The sequence below is a fragment of the Botryllus schlosseri genome, chromosome 10, assembly GCF_051294905.1.
Source record: "Botryllus schlosseri isolate E-star chromosome 10, Bs_hap1, whole genome shotgun sequence".
NCBI classification, from domain to species: Eukaryota; Metazoa; Chordata; class Ascidiacea; order Stolidobranchia; family Styelidae; genus Botryllus; species Botryllus schlosseri.
In genome coordinates this window covers 25,272,182-25,296,843 of record NC_137245.1, presented here as the reverse complement: position 1 = coordinate 25,296,843, position 24,662 = coordinate 25,272,182, and the positions used below count along the sequence as shown (strand labels likewise).

Genomic DNA, 24,662 nt, shown 5'->3' with positions numbered 1-24,662 from the left:
TCCGCCGCAATTTCGCTATACATCCATTGCACGAAATTGTCTATAACTTGTTGTCACTGTTGCCACAGCACAGAATGATAGGTGGGGTAGTGCCATAGTTACCATATGTGACGAGCCGCCACTGGCAGTTCGCAAGAAATGTATTCTGGTCAGGGTTACTTTGCATAAACAGCATATATACGGATTTCATTTCTTATTACTGTGGTCGTTCACTCCTTTCAATTGATGTGTCAAATAGCCTCGGAAAACGGTATATATAAATGATGGTTCGTTTTGGTAGGTGAATCGCGACTAGGGCTGTGCATACGCTACCAGTTCTACATCAGATAATTATAATTTGATATTGGTATTAAATTCCGCCAGCATGCATAGCTTTGTACTAAATGTTTTGTGTGCAGGAATACGTCGGATTGTGGATTCAATGCTTCCACGCTGGGAAGAATCCGAAACTACCAATCTCGTTGTGCTAATATAACACTTGGTGAACAATTCCATTTCTAGGAAACTTCATCACTCACTGTTCGACTCGAATCATTACTATTAGTACTCGATTCAGATTAAAATACTCGAATCTTTCCGAGTCGCGACCAATTCGGAATATATAGGACGGGATGAATTTAGCAAGTAGTGCGCCAAGGTGCGACAAGAAGACTGGCAAGCATAGTTTGTGGGTTGTGATGTTGATGTTAACATTTGTGGACGCTGAAATGAGCCCGGAATGTAGCATGACGTATCCTTGCGCAGACAAACTTGGACGTGAGTATGAGTAGCTTTGCCGATGTTGATTATTACATGGATATGGATAGGTCTGCACCGATAGGATCAAATTAGTCCGAACAACTTGTATCAATGTTGATAAATGGCAAAGAGGATGATCTTGGCATGCAGGCTTCAGGGTATTTCCCGCTTAAGTCACAGTGATAAAGTGACCCTCTCTTCTGGTTATATTCTCGTGATCGCGGAACGGCGCTCACTACGCACGATATCCCCCAACAATATGCAACCTAATCAATAATCCAAATTCGTGTTGGGTATTTGTGGCATTGCAAATTATGCCAACAGCATTTTGGTACAGAATTGAATCCAGGTTCCCGTCTAGGCCAGGAAGTACCCTACGGCACACACTCCATTGCAGCTTTGGACAAAGACAATTCACTTCTACTACTGGTGATTCAACTAGATAATTCTAATTGTCTAACTAGGCCAGTGGTTCCCAACCTTCTTCGTCTCGTGCCCCCCTTGGCCGGCATTTGAGCTAACCCCCCCCCCCCTATGAAAAAGTTGCCTGTGACTAAAAAAATGTGCTTTTTAACGCGCAACCATGTGTTGACTGAGCAATTAATGGCTAAACATATTCAGATATGCGAATGCGGACCGTACTAAACTTTGGTAAAGTACAGTCAAATATGACCTGTTTTTGACCGATCGGGTAGCCGCTGACGAAAAATAAATCACTCAGTCCGCTTGCTATGGACTTGAGTTGAATCGATGAATTTGGTGCGGTGTGTTTTTCACGTTAGCTCATACGTTGGCTTAAAAAGTTAAACAATTTCACTAGCGGCCTTGTGCTGAATTCGGCTTGACGTTTTCCTGCTTAGTAGCAATTTGGTCGAGAGGCTCTCGCGGACCCATCGAAATCGTCTCGTGAGCCTCACTTTATCAGGGGGTGTAATGGCTACGGACAGCATTTAAACATAAACCTAGCTTGAAATCCGCCAAAGAAACAGACAAATGTAAAGAACTAATTTCTACTTAACAGTTCTATACCATAAAAATCTAAAAAACCTTTTGAACCCAGTGTATCAAATTAAGCCAGACTCCCCCCTAAAAATTTCAAAATTCCCCCAAAGTGGGGAATTCCCCCCCGGTTGGGAACCACTGAACTAGGCCATAGCGAAATGCCTGTAATCTAATTCTAATCTAATATGTGAAATGTTTGCATGCTCTAATATTAATTCTAAACTGTTGTATTTCCTACTAATTCAGAATAAATTTCAATTCCAAAGTTTGTACGAATTCAGTAATTCTAATTCGAATATAATTTGAAATGAACTGTGTAGCTATGATTCTACTCCCGATCTAATTTGGAAATACTGAAGTTTTTCTGGTTGTCCGACTATGCTCCAGCGCAGCCGGTATAAATACAAGAGCCGACGGGCAAATGCGTTACAATATGTTTCCCCGGTCTATTTTGCTTTGCCCGCTGCGGCGCATCACAAACCTGCAAACTACAGAGGGCGGGAATATACAATATACAATTATACATACATAGTATTGGCTTGGATGATGATTTGTTTTTGTTTGATTGTATTGTGTTTGCCTCCAGTAAGCAGCGATTCGCAACCATCACATTCTCGAAAGTATATGATGACCAATCATTATAACAATTTAGTTTTTAACGTAATAAGCTTATTATCGGTACCGGGATCAACCCTTTTATGTCGTCGGTTTTGCGTCGTCCGTAACTAAATCGTGGTGGCATCGTAAGACGTCGTACCTTCATCATATCGGCTAATAAAGATCTAAAATGTCAGAAATTTTGCTAAGGGTTAAGTAGCGACGACGCGTCATTGCGTTATCACAGAGATCCATTATTGGACTAGTACTTTTCGTATGAATCTTTTGGCTGCTTTCTGATAAGATGGATTTCCGAAGGAAATGAATGCTGTCAAAATGCGTTCCACGCTTTCAAATAAACTGTAATTTGAGGACTCATCAAATTAGCAGCCCAGTGCGCTAAGACAAGCACCCAAGTCGTTGCAAGTGCGAATAAATACATTCGTTGATTGAATTTACGTTGATTGCAACTCAGTTAAATGAAATAGGTAAAATATCGGCGTTTTCATTTTGACCGAAGTGGGTGTATTGAACAAGTACAGAGCAATCGAACAGTTGCGTGCTGTAACAGAACTTTATACGGTGAAAGCATTGTATGCGATCTCTTGAAATTCTCTTGTACACACGAGCGCAATATGCAGAAACAGTGCCCCATCGAAGTCACTGCAATTGCGTCGTGTTAGTTTTATTTCAGCTAACGTAGCGATTTGCATGCTGCTGCGTTGATTAACGACCTTCTCTGTGACTTTTTGGCGCTAGTATTACACTAATTCGATGAAACTTAAGCTTAGATAGAGCACATCCTATCGAGTGTCACGAAAAATTTGCATAGCGCCGGCATGAACACACTGTAGACCTCATTATGAACGCAATTTTGTAGTATATTCAGGTTTGTTACCAAGAATCACTCTTCACTCGACCTTTGTAACCATTTGTGCTCGGCGGTCATTAGCTAGATTTATGCAAATCACAGAATTATTCCATTTCGCATTGTATTTATGGTTGCATTTAAAACAAATTGTTGTTTAAAACACTTTGTTAAAACATGTTTTAAGCGATGTTTTGAACAAAGGCCTTTAAAAAAAAGTTTTTTGTAGTTGTATAATTATGCCATAATTATGTAAATCAGGGGTCACCAATGCGGTGCCCGTGGGCCCCAGATAGCCCGCGAGGACCAGGTGAGTAATCCGCGAGCCTGTTCTAAAAATAGATTGAATAGCAGCATTTACCAATATTCGTCAGATTATTACCAGTGAGATTTTAAATATATAGATTGATTGATTTAGCTATTCCTGCTTAAATCACACTAACATGTAACTTACAAATAACAATACAGATCTATAAACTCTTAAAATGATGATATCAAATAACCTCAATTACAATTAATAATATATCAACAGGTAATAGAATCACAAGATATCGAAGACGTAGGATACTGAGCACTGCCTATATACAGGCGACATGACGGAATGCCATCCACGGTCTTCTTGAAATGGCAGGGGGTTGCGTTATGGTAGCTCGAAGTCCAGGACAGTGCCAAAGTATTAAACAACATTACTATTCGGTAGCAGAAAACCGTGAAGTACTAGCAGACTTTCAAAATCTGTATGCCCATTACGTATTGCATCTTTTGACACAGCTTGTTTATTTTACACTCAACGCAGTTTAGTACCATGTTTATAACTTTCTGTAACCGTTGCTGCTGTCCGGTATAATGAAATCTGTCATGTCTGGGTGCTGAACAGTTGGTGATTGAAATTGTAACACTGCAAAATGACCTCCACCTTGAAGCCCCACAGGCTGCAGCAAACTTTTGGTGCCTTGTTGACACGGAAAAATACATTGGTGAATGCGCAGCAGCTATGAAGGTTGCTAGCGTGTTTGGTTCAACTAATCGTTGTGAACTTCATCAAAAACAAAACACAGAACACGCCTCACTAATGCACATCTGGAACACTCACTCAGAGTTGCAGCGTCAAGTTACATACCAGAGTACAGCGCACTAGTTGATTGCTTGCAATGCCAGGCTTCCCACCAGGGTTATGCATTTAAAACAAAAACCAATTTAAAACAAACATGTTTAAAACAAGGCCCTTGTTTAAAACATGTTCTATTTTTTGTATTTTTTAAAGGCATGACGTCACGAATATTCAATTGTGAAGTCATTGTGGATTGACATGGACAATTGAAAATATAGGCTAATTATAGCTCCTTCGACGAAATATCTACGTACTATAGCTGTTGAACGGACTATTTTGAGGGTTCCAACCATCCCATATCGTATACGTTGGCTTTATCATGTGGCAATTGTCCGTAGGCTCATACAAGATCTTTTTTGGAAAGTATTAACACAATTGCAGCACAATTATACAACTTGAAAAAAAACATGTTTTAAACAGTGTTTTGAACAACAATTTGTTTTAAATGCAACCCTATACTTCTCACTGACTGATATAGAAACAAATAACATGATGTCCAGTCTTAAGTCTGACATGATTTATTTTAAAATTTGAGTTGACTGTTGTTGTATAATTAATATCAACATGGTGCGAAGTAATTCATGATTTCTTTAAAAAATCTTAGTGGCTAGCTATAGTTAAAATGAGATGTTTTGATTTAAAAGACTCTCTTAGAAGAAGTCTTACCGCAATGTGATTCCTGCCCAGTGCTATCAATATCAAAGCGGAAATTCAGTCTGGTACGGGTAAACGACGGGAGTAAATGGTAGCCCTCTCTTCAATCAGTACCCAAGAAGTAGGTCTTGGTGGCAAAAAGGTTGGTGACCCCGGGTGTAAATACTTTCCAAAAACATGATATGTTGTATGAGCCTACGGACGATTATCACCCGGTATTGCCGACGTATACGATATGGGATTGTTGGAAACCTTAAAATAGTCGGTTCAACTGCTATAGTACGTTGATATTTCATCACAGGAGCTATATTTACCCTAAATTTTCAATAGTCAATGCCACTCCACTATGACGTCACAATTGAATATTCCTGGCGTCATGGCCTACAAAAGAATGTTTTGAACAAGTTTGTTTTAAATTGATTTTTGTTTTAAGTGCAACCGTAATTGTATTTATGTGTTAAATAAAATCATTGTCCATCAGAGGGAGCGGCATACGCGAAGCCTGTGCAACTGACAAGCCCGGGCCGGCCCTGGACAGTGAATCTGACTGTTGACATCGGCACCATTACCTTCGACTGGCTTCAATTGAAGAGGCGACTATACAACGGTGGCATACCTGGTCCTACAATCACAGTAAGGAGAGGAGATGTGTTAACGTTGAACTTGGTATTGGCTTTCACGAATCTGTCTGGAATTCCTCGACGTGAAATGGGTATTTGAATTCAGAAAAACAATCTCTCACCGGTTGGGAATGAACTCGGGGTGGGGTTGAATCAAAGAAACCACCCGAACACGACCAATATTCACACGCACGGCCTTCACATCAGTGCACAGGTATAGCAATGTATTCTTAGTCGTATAATGACTATCGCTATAAACCAAACATATCATTATTTTACTCGGATATATTAAAAACACGCCAAGTTATTCGTTATCCAGAGAATGCTGCTGATTCGTTGATGTCAATTCAGTTCAATTAGATAAATACATCCTGTGCAGTATACATAATTCGAAATTGAAATTACACAAGATAATATAGTATAGATTATAGGACGCGATACTAATAATCTCCAAATTATCATAGTTTATGAGCTGCCGATAGATCTGTGATCAATCAGGTCTTGCCTGCATGCGCTATATACTTACTCACTTTTAATCTAATTCCGCTACTACTCGAACAGGTTTAGCCAAAACTACATAATTTTTACAGTTTGTGTAAACAGGGGTCCCCAACCTTTTTGAAACCGAGAGTTACTTCTTGGGTACTGATTAATGCGACGGGCTACCAGTTACTCCCGTCGTTTATCCGGGCTCAGTTGGATTTCTTCACTTCAAAGCACTGGGCTGGGTTTTCGCCCCTTACCAAGAACAGAAACGTATCACTCACCGGGACTCACACCAGCGTCTCATGGCTCAGCAGCGTTGCCGCAATGCGCGCCAATCTCCGCGTCGAATCTCGTGAATATTAACTAAATTCGCGTTAAGCCTCCGCGTGAGCGAAGACGAGCAACGGCTCGATCGAAAACTGCGTTCATATATTCGTTAGGGTCGACTAACCCATGTTCAATTGCTGCTCATATGAAACCCTTCTCCGCTTCGACTTAAAAATCTGTCATTTAACTATTTGTTACTGCGACCGCGACTCATGGTTCTCGAGGGCTACCGGAAGCCCGCGGGCACCTCGTTGGTGACCCCTGGCGTAAAAAAATCCTTAAATAGCCTCAGTTTGGACCGTGCCAGGGTAACTGAATATATTTTCGAACATTGTACCTGTATTTAATACTGTGGTCAATCAGTATGCGGTTGTCGCGAAGACAAGTATTTCAATTCCGGAGGTAACCCCCTCCGATTACCCTCTAAAAGTGTGCGATCCCTTGACCAAATCTACTTTTTTGGAAATCTAAAAGCTTCCGACCTTCCATTTTTTTACTACCCCTTGAAATAGATTTGACATGTCTTGGAAATCACTACTTCTACTTGAGTGTTATGTTCGTGCAGTTACGTTGGTGCTGTTTGTATCTTATTGGTATATTACCCGTGTTCTATTATCTACATATACACTGGTCTTTGATTAACTGCACTCTGGATAGTGATCGCCTGTCTTATATGGCGGAGCATGGAGCGGAGCCGGATTGGATATCGGGCCGGATATTCTCATTTTTGGACGGAGCCGGTTCGGACCTGGATCAGTACTTTTTCTGATATGGCCGGAGTCGGATCGGTACTTTTTACTAATAATATGACAGCCTTACCCTCTTCCACTCTCGAATCAATAATAAAGGTGAAACATTCATGGAAATAAAGCCCAAGTTGGCATAATTACTTCAGATAAGGGTTGGGTTTGCTCTTTGAGTTTTAATTTCTTGTTTGCATTGGTTTAATCAATATACCACCCTGTGAGTAGATAATTATTATCGGATTTATCGCCTCTACACGAAGACCAGGACGTAGCATGTGTGTGTATGCAGCAACGCCGACCACCTTAACCAATAATCACCTCTGTCGATTTCCGAAACGCAGGACCCGCAAGACAACGTCCTTGTATCCGTTGAGCCTGGTTCGAAGTATCAGTACGTATACCAGATTCACCCGCATCACGCGGCCGGTACTCTGTACTATCATGCCCACCACCATGAAGCCGCGGGATTTCAGGTGCGTTTCATTATCATTATATCAGTTCATGCGCCAACGGCAGACTTGTACAAACTACTGGATTTCAAAATGCGCAGCTCTAGAGCTTGACTCACTGTTCAACATTCGCAACTACAGCTATAACTAACGACCTTTAAAAACCCACAGGTGCGAACACGATAGCTACATTAGTTTACTGAATTGCAAATGAGTTATAAAGGAAAATAGGAGATGGAATCCGTATTATAAAATGACTGGGTTTCGAGTTTGAAATGTGAGGGGTATGCCACTATTAGTTGTGATGACTCCGAGCTAGCAATGGCTCCCAGAACATCATTCAACAACAACGACCGGTATCCATGATGCGGGATACCAAAAACTAACAGAAACGTCGTTTTATTTCTGGGTTCAAGATCCCGTATTTTCGTGATTGCCCACATCAGTAACACAATTCCGTATGGTTTTATGCGTATATTGATATAGTCATATAACATAATTACACAAACAGTAACCCACATAAAATTATTTAACCTATTGCACACAACCCAGTAGCCTTATCATTTCCTGACCACTCCCTACTGTACTATGCTCTGGTTCATACTACTACGTACTACTCCATCTCAAACTGCTGGACATTCTCATGTACGACCATCTCCAGTGACGCTCCCAGCCAGACTATCTCCGATCAAAACCCACTCCAAGGGCGGGGATCTTGAAGTTGGATTATCAATGAAGTCGATTATCGTGTTCATCAGAATTTAACAACCAAGGATTAAGGAAACCTGTTGATCGCAGCGCATAAATATATTTTTAATCTCATGATTTAACAAACCGGAACAAACTATAGATAAATTGCGCACACTGCGTACCGTTCATACGCGCAAATATTTCCGATAACGACCGTGACGATTGCCTCTTAGCCTAGGTAATGGCTTCACTAAGCAATCAACGAATTATGTACCCACCATTGCAGAGGGATATCAATATTCTAAAATCCGTTTCTTCGTTGTACCGTACTGATTACACACCACTTTCATTTCGCGATGATGATAATAATAATTATTTCTACCCGTTACAGTTGCAGTATCTTTATCAGCAGGCTGCCGTTTCATTCAACAAATTAACAACTGACAACCAGTAACGCGTTTTTGCATTGTGATGCAACAGAAAACACCACTTGATTAAAAACTCGGGACACCTAAAGTAATCATCTCGCGTAACCTTTTGCAACTTTATGTGTTGCGATTAGCAGTTTGTAATCACATGATGACCATTCTGCTAAATCAGCTAACTTTATGATCTCCGGGTAGATTACTAACCGACGGAATATTACTGATCCCCCATAAGTTAGCAAGCCGTCACAGCCGATATCACCAGCCAAGCATGCAAAAATGTCAATGACCGAATTATGTGATTACCGGGGCATTGTGACTATTCACGCCAAACGACGAGAGCAGTTTTCTAGTTCGGCAACTACATTCATTTTAAAATGCGCATCTACCGAACTAGAAGTAGAGCTACTCAGAAAAACACCAGTTGGTTCACAGTCAACTATAACTAAATTGGTAGTTTGTACAAGTCTGGTCAAAGATGGCGTCCGTTTATTAAGTCCATATTCTGAACACCTCAGGTCCAAAGCGGCTTGGCAGGGATGATAATCGTTGAGGACGATCCAAGCGACATGCCACCCGAGCTGAACGCTGCGTCCTGTCCAAGCCACTGCGAGAATGATATTCAGCTCTTTTTCCAAGATTCATTAATGTACGTCGACGATGAAATGGCGTTTTGGGAATTACAAAGAACCATGCACGATTACGTGGGATTCAGGTAGGTTGTATTCTGTAATTAAATGATTGTTTGGTGAATGACAACTCTGAAGTTTTTCCAAATTAGTTTAGAATTAGAAATATAGCTACACAGATTAGAATTACAATCCCTTAATTCGCAGAAACTTGGAAATTGAAATAAATTCCAAATTAGAATTACAACAAAAATCAAGTTAAGTTCATATCAAACGAGAGTTCATTCTCACGAGAATGCCAAATGTCTGTACACCAACCTTGACTCGTTTCGAACTATAGAGTTCTAATGTAGCATTTTCAGGGAAAACAGGCATTCGATTGGAATTAGATTACCGGCATTTCGCTCCAACTAGACTAATTATATGCCTAGTAGGATGGTGTGAACCTCTGAAAGGTTCAGGTTCGTGTGAACGCGAACCTTTTTGAAGGGTTCTGTGTGAACGCGAACGTGAACCTCATGACGTCACGTGACGTCATATTGCTAATTCCAACCCTACATTTCAGTGAAGGGATAGCCTATAATTAGGGCTGGGCACAATGATTCGAGTACTCGAATCTGAATCGAGTATTAATTTTAATGATTCGAGTCGAGTAGTAGCATAAGCCGATTTTTACGAGTACTGAAATTGTACGCTTCTCACCACTGACAGTTAATTTATCAACGAGAATTATAGTTTCGATACTAACTTTCACTGTTGAAGCCTTGAAACCTTGATTGGCGGTATCGTAGCATACGAAACATTATTACAAAATTACGAAGGTTACTGGATGTAGCACATTTCCGAAGTCATGATTATCCCTCAACATTATTACAAAGTGGAATGAATTCGGTATGGTCGAAAAAATAGCAAAGTATCTTTTATTTATGAGATGGTTAACAGGCATTATATTGTTGGTTGTGGCATAAACGGTACATATTTGATCTTTGAAGTATTACATTCTGTTATGACGTCATAAGGAAAGATGCTCGATTACTCGACTCGACTCGAAGCATATTACGTGATTCAGAATCGAATCACTCAGGTACTCGATTTTGCCCAGCCCTACCTATAATAATGTACACGATACCAGGCGACAGCTCGGGCCACATAATGCCACAATGCTGAAGTACATATTGACGTTTTGAACGTCGCCAAATGTATCAACTGGGGCAATCAAATGATATAATAATCCCACGAAATCACTATCTGTCGTCGCTTTGCCAACAACTTCGACGAGGAAGGGAATATAAGCAAGGGAACATAAGCTTACGCCTTAACGGCCTAGGCCAGACCGGAGAATGATTCGGCGTCTGAGTGTTGCTAATTGCTATACGTTGATATCAAGCAGAGTGTAAAACGGATTTCTGTACTTGTTACCCATATCACCCCTTAAACAAGTTTTACAGCATTAGCCGACACCCCTATCACACGGATTTTGTTTTTATGATACAACAAACATATAAAATCAATATTGACCCCGTACGCCTGCTAGATTTTATACATCAGGCAACTATATCAAGTTCATTGATTGGTTGAATGAGCATCATTCGCTGACTACCTACATGCAGTGTATTTCACTCATGATGTTGTGTGATTGCGGGTCAAGCTCACAGCAGAGAGTCACTACATATTCACAAACGGAAAGCTGGATATTTCGAACAAACTAACAAAGCAAGTAATATTTTTGAGATTGTCAAGGTGCATGCTCGTTTAGTGTTGATTTTTTTTATACTGTCACCGCCATGCATACAGTGGCCCGCAGTAGAAATGCAATAAATTTCAAGAAATGTGTAAAAGGTTCACAGAACCTACCAAGGTTCGTTTGTGAACGTGAACCTCTCAATTTCCGAGGTTCACACACAGAACGCGAACTTGAACCTCACGTTCACACCATCCCTAATGCCTACAACCAGAATTATGTAGTTTTCCAAGTCTGTTCTGAACACACTTAATTTGAAAAATGTGCGTGTCAAGTCAAATATAATATCAGAATTAATCGAGTCACGGCGTACTAAATATTAATGTTTAATCGAGCATGGTCGAATTAAGACTTGAAATGGAAATGGTATGCAGGAACATTTGTTCGCATGCCAGCATATACCATTGAAGGTTCTGAAGCCACGGAAACCAATTCGTCGCGTGTCAACTATCATCGCAATTCTAAGCCTCTATAGCAGTGGTCGGGAACCCATGGCTCGCGAGCCATATATGGCTCTTTTGGGTATAAGATATGGCTCTTCAACAAATTTTAAATTTTTTAATAAATTTATCAATATGTTAGTAAATTTATCAACTTGTTAGTAAATTTTCAATACGTCCAGAATAATTGTTTTCGTGGCAGCCTAAACATGTCTTTGAGAGCTCAAGACAGTGGGGTGGGTAGACAGGGTTAGCGTCTCGTTTCCCCCTTTTCAAAATCCTCAAATTTTCAAGTTGCTGCCGTGGCGACGACTAACATCACTCGCACATTCGATTTACCCGACATCGCGCGCCTCGAAATTTTGGGTTGATCAAAGAGAATAGCAGACATGGCGACGCTTGAATGCTAATGCGGTTTTCAAATTTAAATTTATTTCGTGATCTACGCCGAGAAATTGAACTGCCTTGGAAGTGACATTCAAAATTAGAAATTAAAATAAAGAACAACGCCGTAGCTATCCATGTTCTTGATTGGTAAATAGTTTTCTGGTATACAGCGTTTAAATGTGAAGTTTTATTAGCCGAATACTGGAGAAGTTTATCAATATTCAGATATTCGGAAGCAGTGCGACAATTACATTCGATTAATATCAGTAATTATAAATTCGAAGCTATTTAAGATGAGTTGCGCTTTCGCAGGTGAGACTTGGCTGGTCTGTGCCTCACCTATGCATTACTTCGCCTTTCGCGCTTTATTTTCGAACAATAAATTTTGAAATTTGCTTGATGTTGGGAGTAAAAATGTTTAAAATCTGGTCATTCATGAACATCAAAGAAAATACCAATAATCATTGAAGGTTTCAATGTGTGTACTGCTGTAGTGACCATGTTTGCCTCCATACGCATGCGAGCAGAGAAAATATGGCACACACTACGAATTCTATGCTCCATGCATTAGTGCTGCCAATAGCCTACGTCACGTCATCGTAATTGTGGCGTAATAGTTGATTGACATTTATGGCTCTTTGGGATTTAAATTTGAAAATATTGGGTCAATATGGCTCTTCGGCCCAAAAAGGTTCCCGACCACTGCTCTATAGGCTACATATTGATTATTCACATTGATATAAACCCGGCTTAACTCCAATATTCGGGTTTATTTCAATATGAATAATCAAGAGTCTACATATTTCGATTAAACAAGCCCATAAATGCCATATTCAGGAATTTCGAGAAGATTTCATCAGGCAACACAACATTAGTGGACTGGCTTTCACGCAATGTTAACTACTTCATCACCAACGGACAGCTGCAACCGAGTTTGGGAATGACAACTTCGCAAATATACAGATTCCGGTAATACAGTTTACGCATAGTCTGTGGGAAAGGTGCACGTGTTGCTAAGTTTTGTCGGACGTTTGCGATTTCTAATGACTGTAGATATATTTATCGATTTAGCGCATCAGCACTATTAACTATGACCGCATAAAATGAAGCTCTACGCATGGTACTTCGGTTGACAGAAATACTTTTTGACGAGTATAAGCAGGAAGAAGATCCATAACAAGTAGAATAAGCTGTTTTTGTGATATGTGAAAATTTCTAGCAGTAGAAGTAGGAAGCAGACGATCCGATAATTACCCAGAGAAATAGATTGGCGAAGTAGTTTAGAGTGTGGAGACGGAGGCTTTCATTATAGTCATTAACTCGTGGCCGCGTTCAAAATTCCATGATACATATTCCTGGGTAACGCAAAGTGACTAATGGTGTCAGGTATCACAAATATATGCTGCGATTAAATTTTTTTACCGATAATAAGGAGCCACATCGTCTGGTAGTTTTAAAGTTTTAATTTCTAAAATTCGTTAAAATTTATCTAAATTCAACGTTTTGGCTGATGTTATCTAAAGTCTAAATTCTCAGCAGTTTTGCTTCGAAAACTCTTGAAATAGTAGTCAAAAGAATTCACAAATCTGGACCACTTGAATAACTAAGGCATGTGGATTATATATACTGTGCTTTGAAAAAATAGTAGTAGCTCTTTGATGACCGCGTGGGATTGTAAGGCTTCAAACAACACTTGAATCATACGCGATCGTCATGGATATAGTGAGCGTCTGGGATGGAAAAAGTAATTTTATTAATAAGCATTTTGTAATTTAGGCTATTGTTTAATCGCTGACCGGCAGGACGCATCGCCACTGCCCTATTCACTTGACTTCAAGTAATGTATCATCAACTCGCCGCGTTACATACTAACATAGAATGAACTGCAAACATATGTTGCGTTTTTGAGTCTCGCTGTAACTCGAATAGTTGCTTACATAGCCTGTACTAACGTATGGTATACAATTCCACATCTGACACTTATCGATGACTTGAAATGTCTTGATGATATTTCGATGAAGTTTCAACGCTTAAGGTGACAACAATTCGTATTATTTCATTGATTTGGCTTACTGCTAATTTTCAGAATGGTTAACGCTGGCGGCCAACACACTCTCGAGCTCTACATTGCCGATGGAGCTGGCAACCCAACTTCTAAATGTGAGATCCGAGAGATAGCGCTTGACGGCATTTACCTGCCCAAGCCTCGTATATTGCGCGGCGGGCAAACTTTATTGGTGGCTGGTGCAAAGGCCGACTGGCTCGTGAAATGTGACACTCCGGGCACGTACAAGGTGAGGCCCACAATTTTTCGATGTCCATTGTCCATGCATCATCGCTGCTGAATTATAGTACCATGTGTCCATTTTTCAAATCTTAAGTTCCATTTCTCAAATTCTAATGAAATCTGGTTTTTGTATACAATTTTCATTGTTTTCGATCATATCTTCGCCTTGATTATATTTGTCTCATTGTTTCAAGCCTAACCATCTCCAAAATATGTCTGAAAGAAAATTAAAATGTGCAAACATATAATTCTCTAAAAATGTGTAAAATGGATATAAATTACTCTGACTCCACCGCGACGACACACTAATCTGTAGGGAGAAACGGTGTATCATTTCATTGTTATATGTCCGGAATATCAATTTCATCACAGATTTCTGAGCGACGAGCTCAACATTCATTTCACGCTATTTGATGTGTTATCTAACCCCGCCCTATCGCCTGTTGTAGTTGAATTTGTTCTCTCTAGTAGTAGCTTCACTTGAGTGCCTTTTTCTTGAATTTTCCTGAATTTGTTTGCGTTGTTGTAAGTGGCACACAAGACCTCAACAGGTGATAAGTGCCGCTGAAAACTTTTTATACTGTGCATATTCTTCGGAAGGCCTTGAATGCACCACTGGACTAAAATTACACTTTCGATTGTTTATTTTCAACCATCTCTTCTACCTCTGTTCTGCAGCCATTGCCAATTCTTTATCTACCGCAATTCTGTGATCCGACCTCTTCATGTATTGCATATAGGAATAACAATTTGACTGTATTACTAAAATTTAAAAATATTACTCCAATCTAGCCATTTTCCTTAGGGGGCAGGTTGCTCCCCGGATTATGTGTGCATTTACCGGTTTTACTGTGAAAAAAGAAGATAATAATTAGTGTGAATAAAGAAGATAATAATAATAATAGGGAGTTGAGTGAATCTCGAAAGACTCTACTTTATGTTGATTTACGGAACAATTTTTGTCTTCTTTTGGACTTCGAATTATGCTTGATAGGCTGCCCTAAAAAGCTTTTCCGTATTGAACTAGAATTGGGATTATAGCTTCACAGTTTTTTCCAAATTAGACTATAATTAGAACCACTGATTTCGCGAACACTTGGACATTGAATCAAGTTCGGTTCGTATCGAAGCAGAGTCCATTCTCATAAGCAAGAAAATAGAAAATGTCTCTACAGCAAACTCGGCACGTTTCGCACTATACAGTTCCCTTGCAGCATTTTTAGGAAAACCGGAACTGCGATTAGAATTAAAATTAAAGCATGGAACCATTTCACAAATTAAATTAGAATTACGTTATCGGCATTTCTCTCTGATTAGTCAAATTGGGCAACTAGAATTATCTAGTTGTCCAAGTCTGGCCGCGACTAATGAACATTTCTATCGCGTCTAGCTCGCTTCCTATCCGCGCAAGTCGAATGCCGCCTCCATCGGACTTATCAAGCGATACGATGACGTTCTCGCTACGTTGGTAGTTTCGGGCGCCGAATCTGTAAAGAAATTTCCGTCCAGTCTGCCGTCCCTGGCGCCGTACCTTAGGGACTTGCAAAATGCAGACGAAACCGAAGTAAAAGCTCGCTTTACAGTCGAACTCGGTCCGTCTCAGACACTGAACAGGGAAAAGTGGAGCCATCCCGTGAAATACCGGTTAGTATTGTTTTAATTAGACTAGAATTAGACTTATAGCTACACATTTTATCCATATTATATCACAACTCGCATCACTGAATTCGCGAAAACTTGGACAAGCTCAGTTCATAGCAAATCGGAGTTCAATCTCGTAGGCGTGAGAACGGCAGACGCCTGTACAGCAAGTCTCCCGCGGCTCACACTATACGGTTCTTTTGTTAGAATTAGAACTACAGCAGAGAAACATTCCACCAATTAGATTAGAATTAGATTAGTAGCATTTCACTGTAATTCAGTGGTTCTCAACCTTTTTCGACTCATCGCCCTCCTTATCACGCCCGCAGCAAATTTTCGCCCCTCCCATATTTACGGATCCGAAAAGCGGGGCATGTAAACTGCAAATGTATTCACTAAACTCTGATCACTGGCGAATTGACTAAAAAAGAAAGGTCATTTTTCGGAGTAGGTTTTCGGAAAACCATTTTCCGCGTCTACTTTCCGGGGCAGTTGACCCTTTTTTCAGTCAATTTGCTTGTCATATGCAGAATAGGCCGTCTTCGCGTGCATTATTTGGCCGCGTTAATTAATTATATCCCACTAGACGTTCCAACATTTTCGCCCCCCGTTGCCCTCCAATAGCCTCCTTTGGTATTTTCACCCCCTTGCTTGCCAAAATCGTCTACTGTGAGGCGATATCGCCACGTTGGGAACCACTTCTCCAATTATCCCAATTACACTACATTAATTATCCAGACGTCCAAGTTTGAATGTATGAGACAACCTGAAAATAATTGCCTCAGGTCTATATCGTATATATTTTGTTCAAAATACCACGTTATTAAACCAACATTTGATGTTTTCGTGCCCAAAATATACTGCGAAACTTGAAACGTGAAGCAGTTATTAGTGAATTAGGGTATGCCCAATGGATGACACATCGACTATCAAATTTGACTCGTAGCTAGGCTTCTCAAGCGATGCGATTGGCTGTAACAATGCTGCCTGTATATTGGGAGATACCAATCCTGTTTGCAGACTAATGAACTTGATGCCTTGATCTGATTTCCACCGTACTGTGGACTGCAAATCGGATAAATAGTACTTTCGTATACCCAAAGTTCAGCTTTATCCATTGCTGTAATATTGGTATTTTACTTTGGTATTATTTTACCTGTTTGTTTGTCTTATAGCTATGACAGCTATTGTCTTAACTCGTGTTTCATGCGCCAGAAGTCTGGGCGGTGGTTAAATTCTTTCAAATATCAATGCTGTCAATTTTAAAGTAAAGTGATACCCAGGGTTGTAACCAAGTCACAAAGCTCCGAGTCACAAGTCATTCTCACTTTTACGGTTTTGACTCGAGTCAAGTCGAGTCATTTTCTATTCGCCACCGAGTCAAGTCCGAGTCCAAGTCATCGAGCAGAGGTTCGAGTCCGAGTCATGGTATTATAACTCGAGTCCGAGTCCATGTCATTGTGTTGACTGCTCAGTTTCCAGTTAAAGTCTTGTTAAAGCCACTCTTATAGCTCTGTTTGGTGATATCAAATGGTTCGCATTTATAATATACTAATTTTCCTCACTTCTAACAGTTTCTGGTCGCATTTTCAAGTACCAGCACCAAAAGACGTAATCCAAATAGATTGGTTACTTTACTGTTCTTCGAAATTACAATGAAATGTCGGTCTTGGCCGGCTGAATCTCGAGTCATATGACTTGGTTCGAGTCATGCGCAATGACTCGAGTCCAAGTCGAGTCAATACACAAATTGACTCGAGACGAGTCGAGTCATTTCCGTATTTTGAGAAAATGACTCGAGTCAAGTCGAGTCATCAAAAAATCGTGACTCGAGTCTGACTCGAGTCATTACAACCCTGGTGATACCGAAATAGCTTTGAATAAAGTGTTTGTTATTTGACGAATTCAGGTACGGAATGAGACTCAACGAACTGCAGGAATGGAGTTTCCTGAATTCGGATAACAGGTCGCATCCGTTACATATGCACGTCAATCATTTTCAGGTGAGTTTAAAGCATTTGTTCCCATCCCAACCCTTTTCAACTTATCCCCCCCTCCCCCCATATCAAGCTCGACACACATTTTTACCCTCCCCCCATATTTACGGATCCGGACTAGAGGACAAATAAACGGGAAATTTATTCACTCCGATCGCTGGTGAATTGACTAAAGAAGGTCATTTTCCGGGTAGATGCTCGAAAAGCCGGTTTACGCATCTACTTTCCGTTGAGTTGGCCTGTTTTAGGGTCAACTTTCGCGTAATATGAAGAATAAGCCATATACCCGTGCATTTTGTGGCCGTTTTAATTATATTTAAATATATCTCACTCGACGTTGTGTCATATTCGCCCCTGTACCCCCCCCGATCACCCCTCTGGTAATATCACCCCCTTGTTTCTTAAAATCGTCCACGCGGGGTACCACTGGTTTTAAGGGTATTTGGTATCGATATCTACACCGTGTGGTTGGAATTCAAGGTTCGTATTCGCGTTAATAATAACATTTCTATACAAGCTCAATTCCATGTGAACACCGTCTCTTTCGAGTTGCATATTATAAGTATTATACTGTATATTATATACTCCAAGAACAGCAATAATCCGCTGTCGGATGCTGTAGGTTCGCAAGCAGTGCCTTACAAGATCCTAACGTGAGCCGTGCTATTAGCGGGTAGCCTATAAATCGATATAACTACAATATCTTGTGTGCCCTATGTAAATGGCCATTGACTATATTCAACAGGGATTTTTGATGGATTGAAAACAATAATACATACAACAGCACCCCCGTTCGGTGATTTACTAATATATAGGCAATAAGTATAATTAAATAAATAAGAGTCATTAAATTAGAAACCATCTCACAAATTAGATTGCTGACATTCCGCTCTCATTACGCAACTAGAATTATACTAGACCAAGTCTCGTAGCTGATTCGAAATGAAATCACTCATAGGTAGATTTTGTCCAGCCCTTATAGTTATACAGCAACGCAAAGTCACATTTCCCCCCAATACCAGGTAATAAGCTACAACAACTACACGGGCGGAATAGGCTTGTCCACAGATGACGAAAGCAATTGGTACTTAGTTGACATGAAAGATCAGACGGACAAGTGCTACTACCAACATGCGGGATTTGATCCAGGTGATACTTGTACTATACGCTTAGCTGGCATGGGTGTATATTCACTCGCGTATATCAGGGGTGGTATCAGGGATGTAATATCATACGTGTACAAAATTACGCAATGTCTTATTTTGCAGAAATAAATGTCGAACGCGAGGAAAGATATCCCCCCGTCATCGATGGCGAGCTTGGGCTCTCCCAAATCGGTGACTATCGGGATACGCTTCTTATACCGCCATTAACGAACGTCACGGTATATACAGTACACTGATACTATGTATATTTTTACATATAGCATATTATTATTATACTGTTTCCATTATTATTGTATAAAAAAATAGTTTTAATGTAATACTAAACTAAAATAAGATATATCAGTATAGTCTAACGCAGTGCTCTTCAACCTTTTTCGACATGTTACATCCATTTAACGTTTTATCAAAACATGTACCTCAAAGTTCACATGATACACAGAATCCGCAGTAATGCTGATCGGAAAAAGGAAAAGTGAAGTGGCAAGGTATATAAACTATAGAGACAATGCTCATACTAAATACTAATCAGCGCTCGAGATCACCGGAGCACTGGTCTAACGCACAATAGCTAATGCCATTACAAAATATATTCCGTTACCGTGATACAGGAACTATTTCACGCAGTTTTTATGACAATTTCGCTCAAAAAAGTGATACAACTTGTCCAAAAAACTAAAGTAAAAGGGGAAATACTCCAAAAACGTAACCGCTTGGGTAAGCAGTGCAAGTACTTCGTTATACCGACCACCTCTGGTTATAAATCGTCAAACAGGTGCCAGATAATTAATGAAGACAAATAAATGTATGGATTATTGACATTATATTTAAATTCATACATTTCCATGCTGAAGATTGATGACTCAATATTCAGCAATCCCTGGAATGTAACAGAGGAAATATGTCATCATTTAGCTGACCATTCTTAGATCGCAGAAACGCTAATCCACAACAGTGGTTCTCATTCGGTGTGCCGATGCACATAAGTGTGGCAATTAGACTGCTAAGGGGCGCCGCGAGGGAAAGTGGGAAACAAGGTCGACATGTAGCAAATTCGTACTCGCAACCCGTGGGTGTTGCAGGCTGCAGCGGTGCAACGTGGCACTACGCTATCTCCCCAGCCACGGTGTTCGATGTGCCAGGGTCACGAGAATATTATTTCCCATTTCAGAGGGAGATGAACGTTTAAAAGTACACATACATAATGCACAGCAGGTCCTTATCCGTAGTTTGAACAACTTTACGGTCCTTACAGATACACACCAATGGATAGGTATTTTGTTTACCGAATTTTTATATTTTAGGTACGCTTCATCCCTAGGGATTACGTTGGCGATGTCATAATTCACTGTCACATTCTCCAACACGAAGACAGGGGAATGATGATGGCCGCCAAGATTGTAAACGAAGGTGATGATAATAAGTTATTATATTCTTGTAAATTCCCTGAAGAAGCACTGCGCATATACTTGAAGTAACTAAACCGCCGTGGTTCGCAAGACACAGTTTCTCCATAATATAGGTCTAAAACTATATAAAATTAATTATCTGCCTTGATCTTGTCGAGAAAGTGCGACATTGAAGAAATAGGGGCCACAGGGTTACATGTAAAACAAAAATAAACAATTTAAAACAAACATGTTTAAAACGTGTCTTTGTTGTTGTTTTCTGTTGTTTTTAGCCCTGACGTCACGAATATTTAATTGTGACGCCACAGTGGATTAGTACTGACAATTGAAAATATAGGGTAAAAATGGCTCCTTCGACGAAAAGACCACTATCGTAAACCGACCAAAATGTCTTCAACCAGGACTACATCGTTGAGCAGCATTTTTACCACAGTCATTCCTAACCAAAGATCTATATCAGGGGTGGGCAGGTCTGCTTCATGCGCGAGCCACATATCAAAAATCTTAGTTGTAAATGAGCCACATCACAAAAGTAAAAAAAACGAATTTATTACGTCACAACGAAATGTATAGGCTATCGAATGAAGTTTATTATTGCGATGTGAAAACGTGCGTCTCCAGCTGGGCTACGAGGTGTTTGAAATCAGGCTGATATGACGTCAAAGCAATGTGGACCAGTTCCCTCAAGTGCTGCTGAGCACTTAAGGAAGCTTGGTAGTCTTTACTACTCCGGAAATCTGTCTTCGTTACGTATAACTCGTGGCAAAATGTTGGTGTTTGGTTTCGTAATGACGTTTATCACTGAATGTAAACTCCCCCCACTCTGTTTTAAGCGTTCTGTTTTCCTGATCATAATTTCCTTTCTTCAAATTATCTCTCAATGACATTTTCTTGACCAAACTACGCAGCTATTGTTATAGCTTCTACTATACAAATGGAAGAGTCGTATTCACCATTGTTAGTCCGGAAATGATCGTAACCTGCGCTACCTTGATCAATTTATCAAGCTAATTGTCGAACACAATGATTTCTAATTGATTGGCGACCACGCACCACCGTTGCGGGTGGAATGGTTTTATGTGAACTCGAATCGAGAGTTCAATTGCCAAGCTCTAACCATGATAGTGCCACCACCCCTAAATTTACAAACGTAAGCCATAAAGAAAGAAGCAACACGAAAACAATACGCATATCGTTAATAAGTGATAGAATGCATCACTTTATAATCAGGTTAAACCTCTCTAGCAAAATGATCATCATTAAAGAGCCGCAATCAAAGTGTCAAAGAACCGCATGCCGCTCGCGAGCCACAGTTTGCCCACCCCTGATCTATATCTACTTGGTATAACTGTCGAACCGACGAGATTTCGAGGGTTCCAGCCATTCCATATCGTACGCGCCGACTCTATTGGCTGCAAATCGTCCGTAGGCTCAGACTACATGTATTTCCAAAGTATTTACACAACTATGGCATGATTATACAACGTTTGAAAAAGGCAATTTGTTTTAAATGCAACCCATAGTGCCACTAATATAGCAAAGAGTTAAGAAGCGATGACGCGTAACCTCAATATCGCAGAGATCGATTGCTGCTATATACTAATGGAATAGTACTTTTCTTGGAAAACATTTAGCTGCAGTTCGACTAAGGTGGCTAGAATGGATGCTGACAAAATGTTTTTCACAGTATCACCCGGTTGTCGTGACAATTTAACTAAAAAATGTGACGTAAGCATACCCAAAAACTGCTTTCTACTTACGAAATTAAAAGTGTGAAAAGTAAGTAGTTTTGATAAAAAAAAACTGTTAAGTAGCAGTGAAAGTAGTCTAACAAAATAACCATTTCAGAACGTAGTTCAAGTATATAGGCAAAGCATACCTGGGGTAAAGTAATGTAAAGGAACTTCGTTTCTGATCATGCCAAGTGACCACTTTGGGATAATTTTATTTTGTCGCTATTGGCGCGGATTAGAAACATCCGATCCTATGATACGATCGATTGATGCGATGCCTATGCGCATATGCGCACAACATTTTTGTTTTGCTTTGAGATTTCGTACCAGGGTTGTAACCTTGTTACTAGGCTCCGATTCACACGTCAATCTCATTTTTATAGTTTCTAATTCACCACCGAGTAAAGTTGGAGTCCAAGTCAGCGAGCAGAGGGTCGAGTCCGAGTCATAATATTATAACTCGAGTCCGAGTCCAAGACATTGCGTTGACTGCTCATTTTGAGTTAAAGTCTTGTTAAAACCACTTTTTATAACTCTGTTTGGTGATATCGAATGGTTCGCATTCAAAATATACTAATTTTCCTCACGTTTAACAGTTTCTGGTGGCATTTTCAAGTACCTGTATCAATAGGCGAAATACCAACAGTGTGGTTACTTTACTATTCTTCGAAATTACAATGAAATGTCGGTCTTGGTCGTCTGAGACTCAAGTCATGCACAATGACTCGAGTCCGAGTCGAGTCAATACACAGACTGACACGTTTCGAGCCGAGTCATTTCCGTATTTCGAGAAAATGACTCGAGTCGAGTCGAGTCTTCAGAAAATCGCGACTCGAGTCGAGTCGTGACTCAAGTCCTTACAGCTCTGGTACGTTCTTACAGATAACTTGATAATTGGATCATTGTAGTTCTCTAATTATAATTATAATCTAACATGTTCATGAAATTTCTACAGACAACTGCTAAGCGGGAAACGAACCACGCGATGTGTACAGACATTTGACATTTGACTGATTTGACACGAACTGAACTAAAGTTTTGTTGTCTTTATTTCCAATTAGGAATTGAATTCAATTTCCAAGTTTTTTGCGAATTCAGGCATTCTAATTCCAATCTAATTTGGAAATACTGAAAATTGTGGAGTTGTCAAACTCTGATTTACAAGCTGATATAATGAACAGTGCAGCTTTTCATCCCATCATGTTTTTGATCCATTTATTGTCGAACCATCAAGACTTCAACTGACCGCATAAAAACGACTAGGCTGGCCAATAATCCGGCACCACTGCTATAGCGTATGCAGTATTTTCTCAACGTTTGCGACTTCGACCACGAACTACATCTCATATTCGAAGGAGCTCTATGATATAGTGTTACACCTGGTAATTTTCAATTCGTCAACTCCTGTGTCTACAGGAGAGAGCACATCTGCCGATGTGAAATCGGGTGGAGCATATCCAGGAACTTGTCGCCTCACAGACCGATATCCGCCGAACAGCGCGTATACTCTGGCTGAGGAAATTGAAGGATAAATTCCTTGAATAGGGTTGAAAATTTGCTCTAAAAGGTATGGTTTTTCCAGCGTGAAGGAGAGATGATGGTGTTCGATCATGTCAAATCGAAATCTTATTCCAGACTGAAGCTCCAAATCCGAGGCCTATCCCGAACGTATCTTCTGTTTCATACCATGTCATGTCCTTGCAAGCCGAGCACGTCCAGTAATGGGATGATTATTTTAAATTTATCTTCTCCCAATATAATTATTTTGAAGTCTACTCGCGAATCTACGTTTACCCTTGTTTGAGGCCAAACGACCTAATTTCAAAATGCAAACCAAGGTCATTCATCGCAACACGCAAACTCAAATGTCAAATACGGTGTATGATTGATCACAAACGGATATATTTGATCTGTTCTATACTATGTCCCACCACGTTATTCTCTAATAAATGTGATAAAAAGACACGTCCTCATTCTTATGCAACAAGCAGATCCTTTTCTCGACATTGAGGCCCTGATCCGAACTTCCACATATCCCTGGGTACGGTTCGACAGTATGCTGTGTCGTAAAGTGACATAAAACGCTATGCATTTTCATTTAGGCCTGCTACAGAATCTATTAAATGTTTACGGTAAGCGCTATATAGTAGTTAATCAAAATGAGCAGCAGAACAAATTCAACGGACGAGGGATGGAACTTTTAATAACCCAGTGAATAAAGCCTTTCTTACCAGAACGGCTCGCTGTCGTTTCCTGTGAGAGCTGTTTGATTTACACATATATAGGCTACAAACCCATGAGCAAGAATTTTGTAACACTCCTTTCGCGTTGTTGGAAAGAATCAAGCATGAAGCAGGATTCAAGAAGGTCTCGATATATATGGGATGGAACTATTGAGCCAAGATTTTACGAGGTCGGCCTTTTCAGCCCCGTTTCTTTGGCAGTGCACTTTACCGCTTCGCATGTCTCGAGATGGGGAGCGAATCTTCAGTCGCCGAACAGTCCAGCACCCCGCCCCCCAG

The 24,662-nt window shown here is 40.2% G+C and overlaps 1 protein-coding gene across 1 annotated transcript; it reads left to right on the top strand.

Annotated features, from left to right (window-relative positions):
* Window positions 1-473: 473 nt before the first annotated feature.
* Window positions 474-24,119, top strand: LOC145447871 (multicopper oxidase mco-like). Its single transcript, XM_080326136.1, has 14 exons — window positions 474-756; window positions 5,452-5,636; window positions 5,697-5,804; window positions 7,491-7,622; window positions 9,232-9,428; window positions 12,748-12,879; window positions 13,997-14,204; window positions 15,588-15,841; window positions 17,748-17,841; window positions 18,858-18,984; window positions 19,104-19,219; window positions 20,303-20,408; window positions 23,557-23,707; window positions 23,776-24,119. Exons 1-13 carry the CDS (start codon window positions 612-614, stop codon window positions 23,670-23,672), a joined length of 1,920 nt encoding a protein of 639 aa, XP_080182262.1. The 5' UTR covers window positions 474-611; the 3' UTR covers window positions 23,673-23,707; window positions 23,776-24,119.
* Window positions 24,120-24,662: the final 543 nt, after the last annotated feature.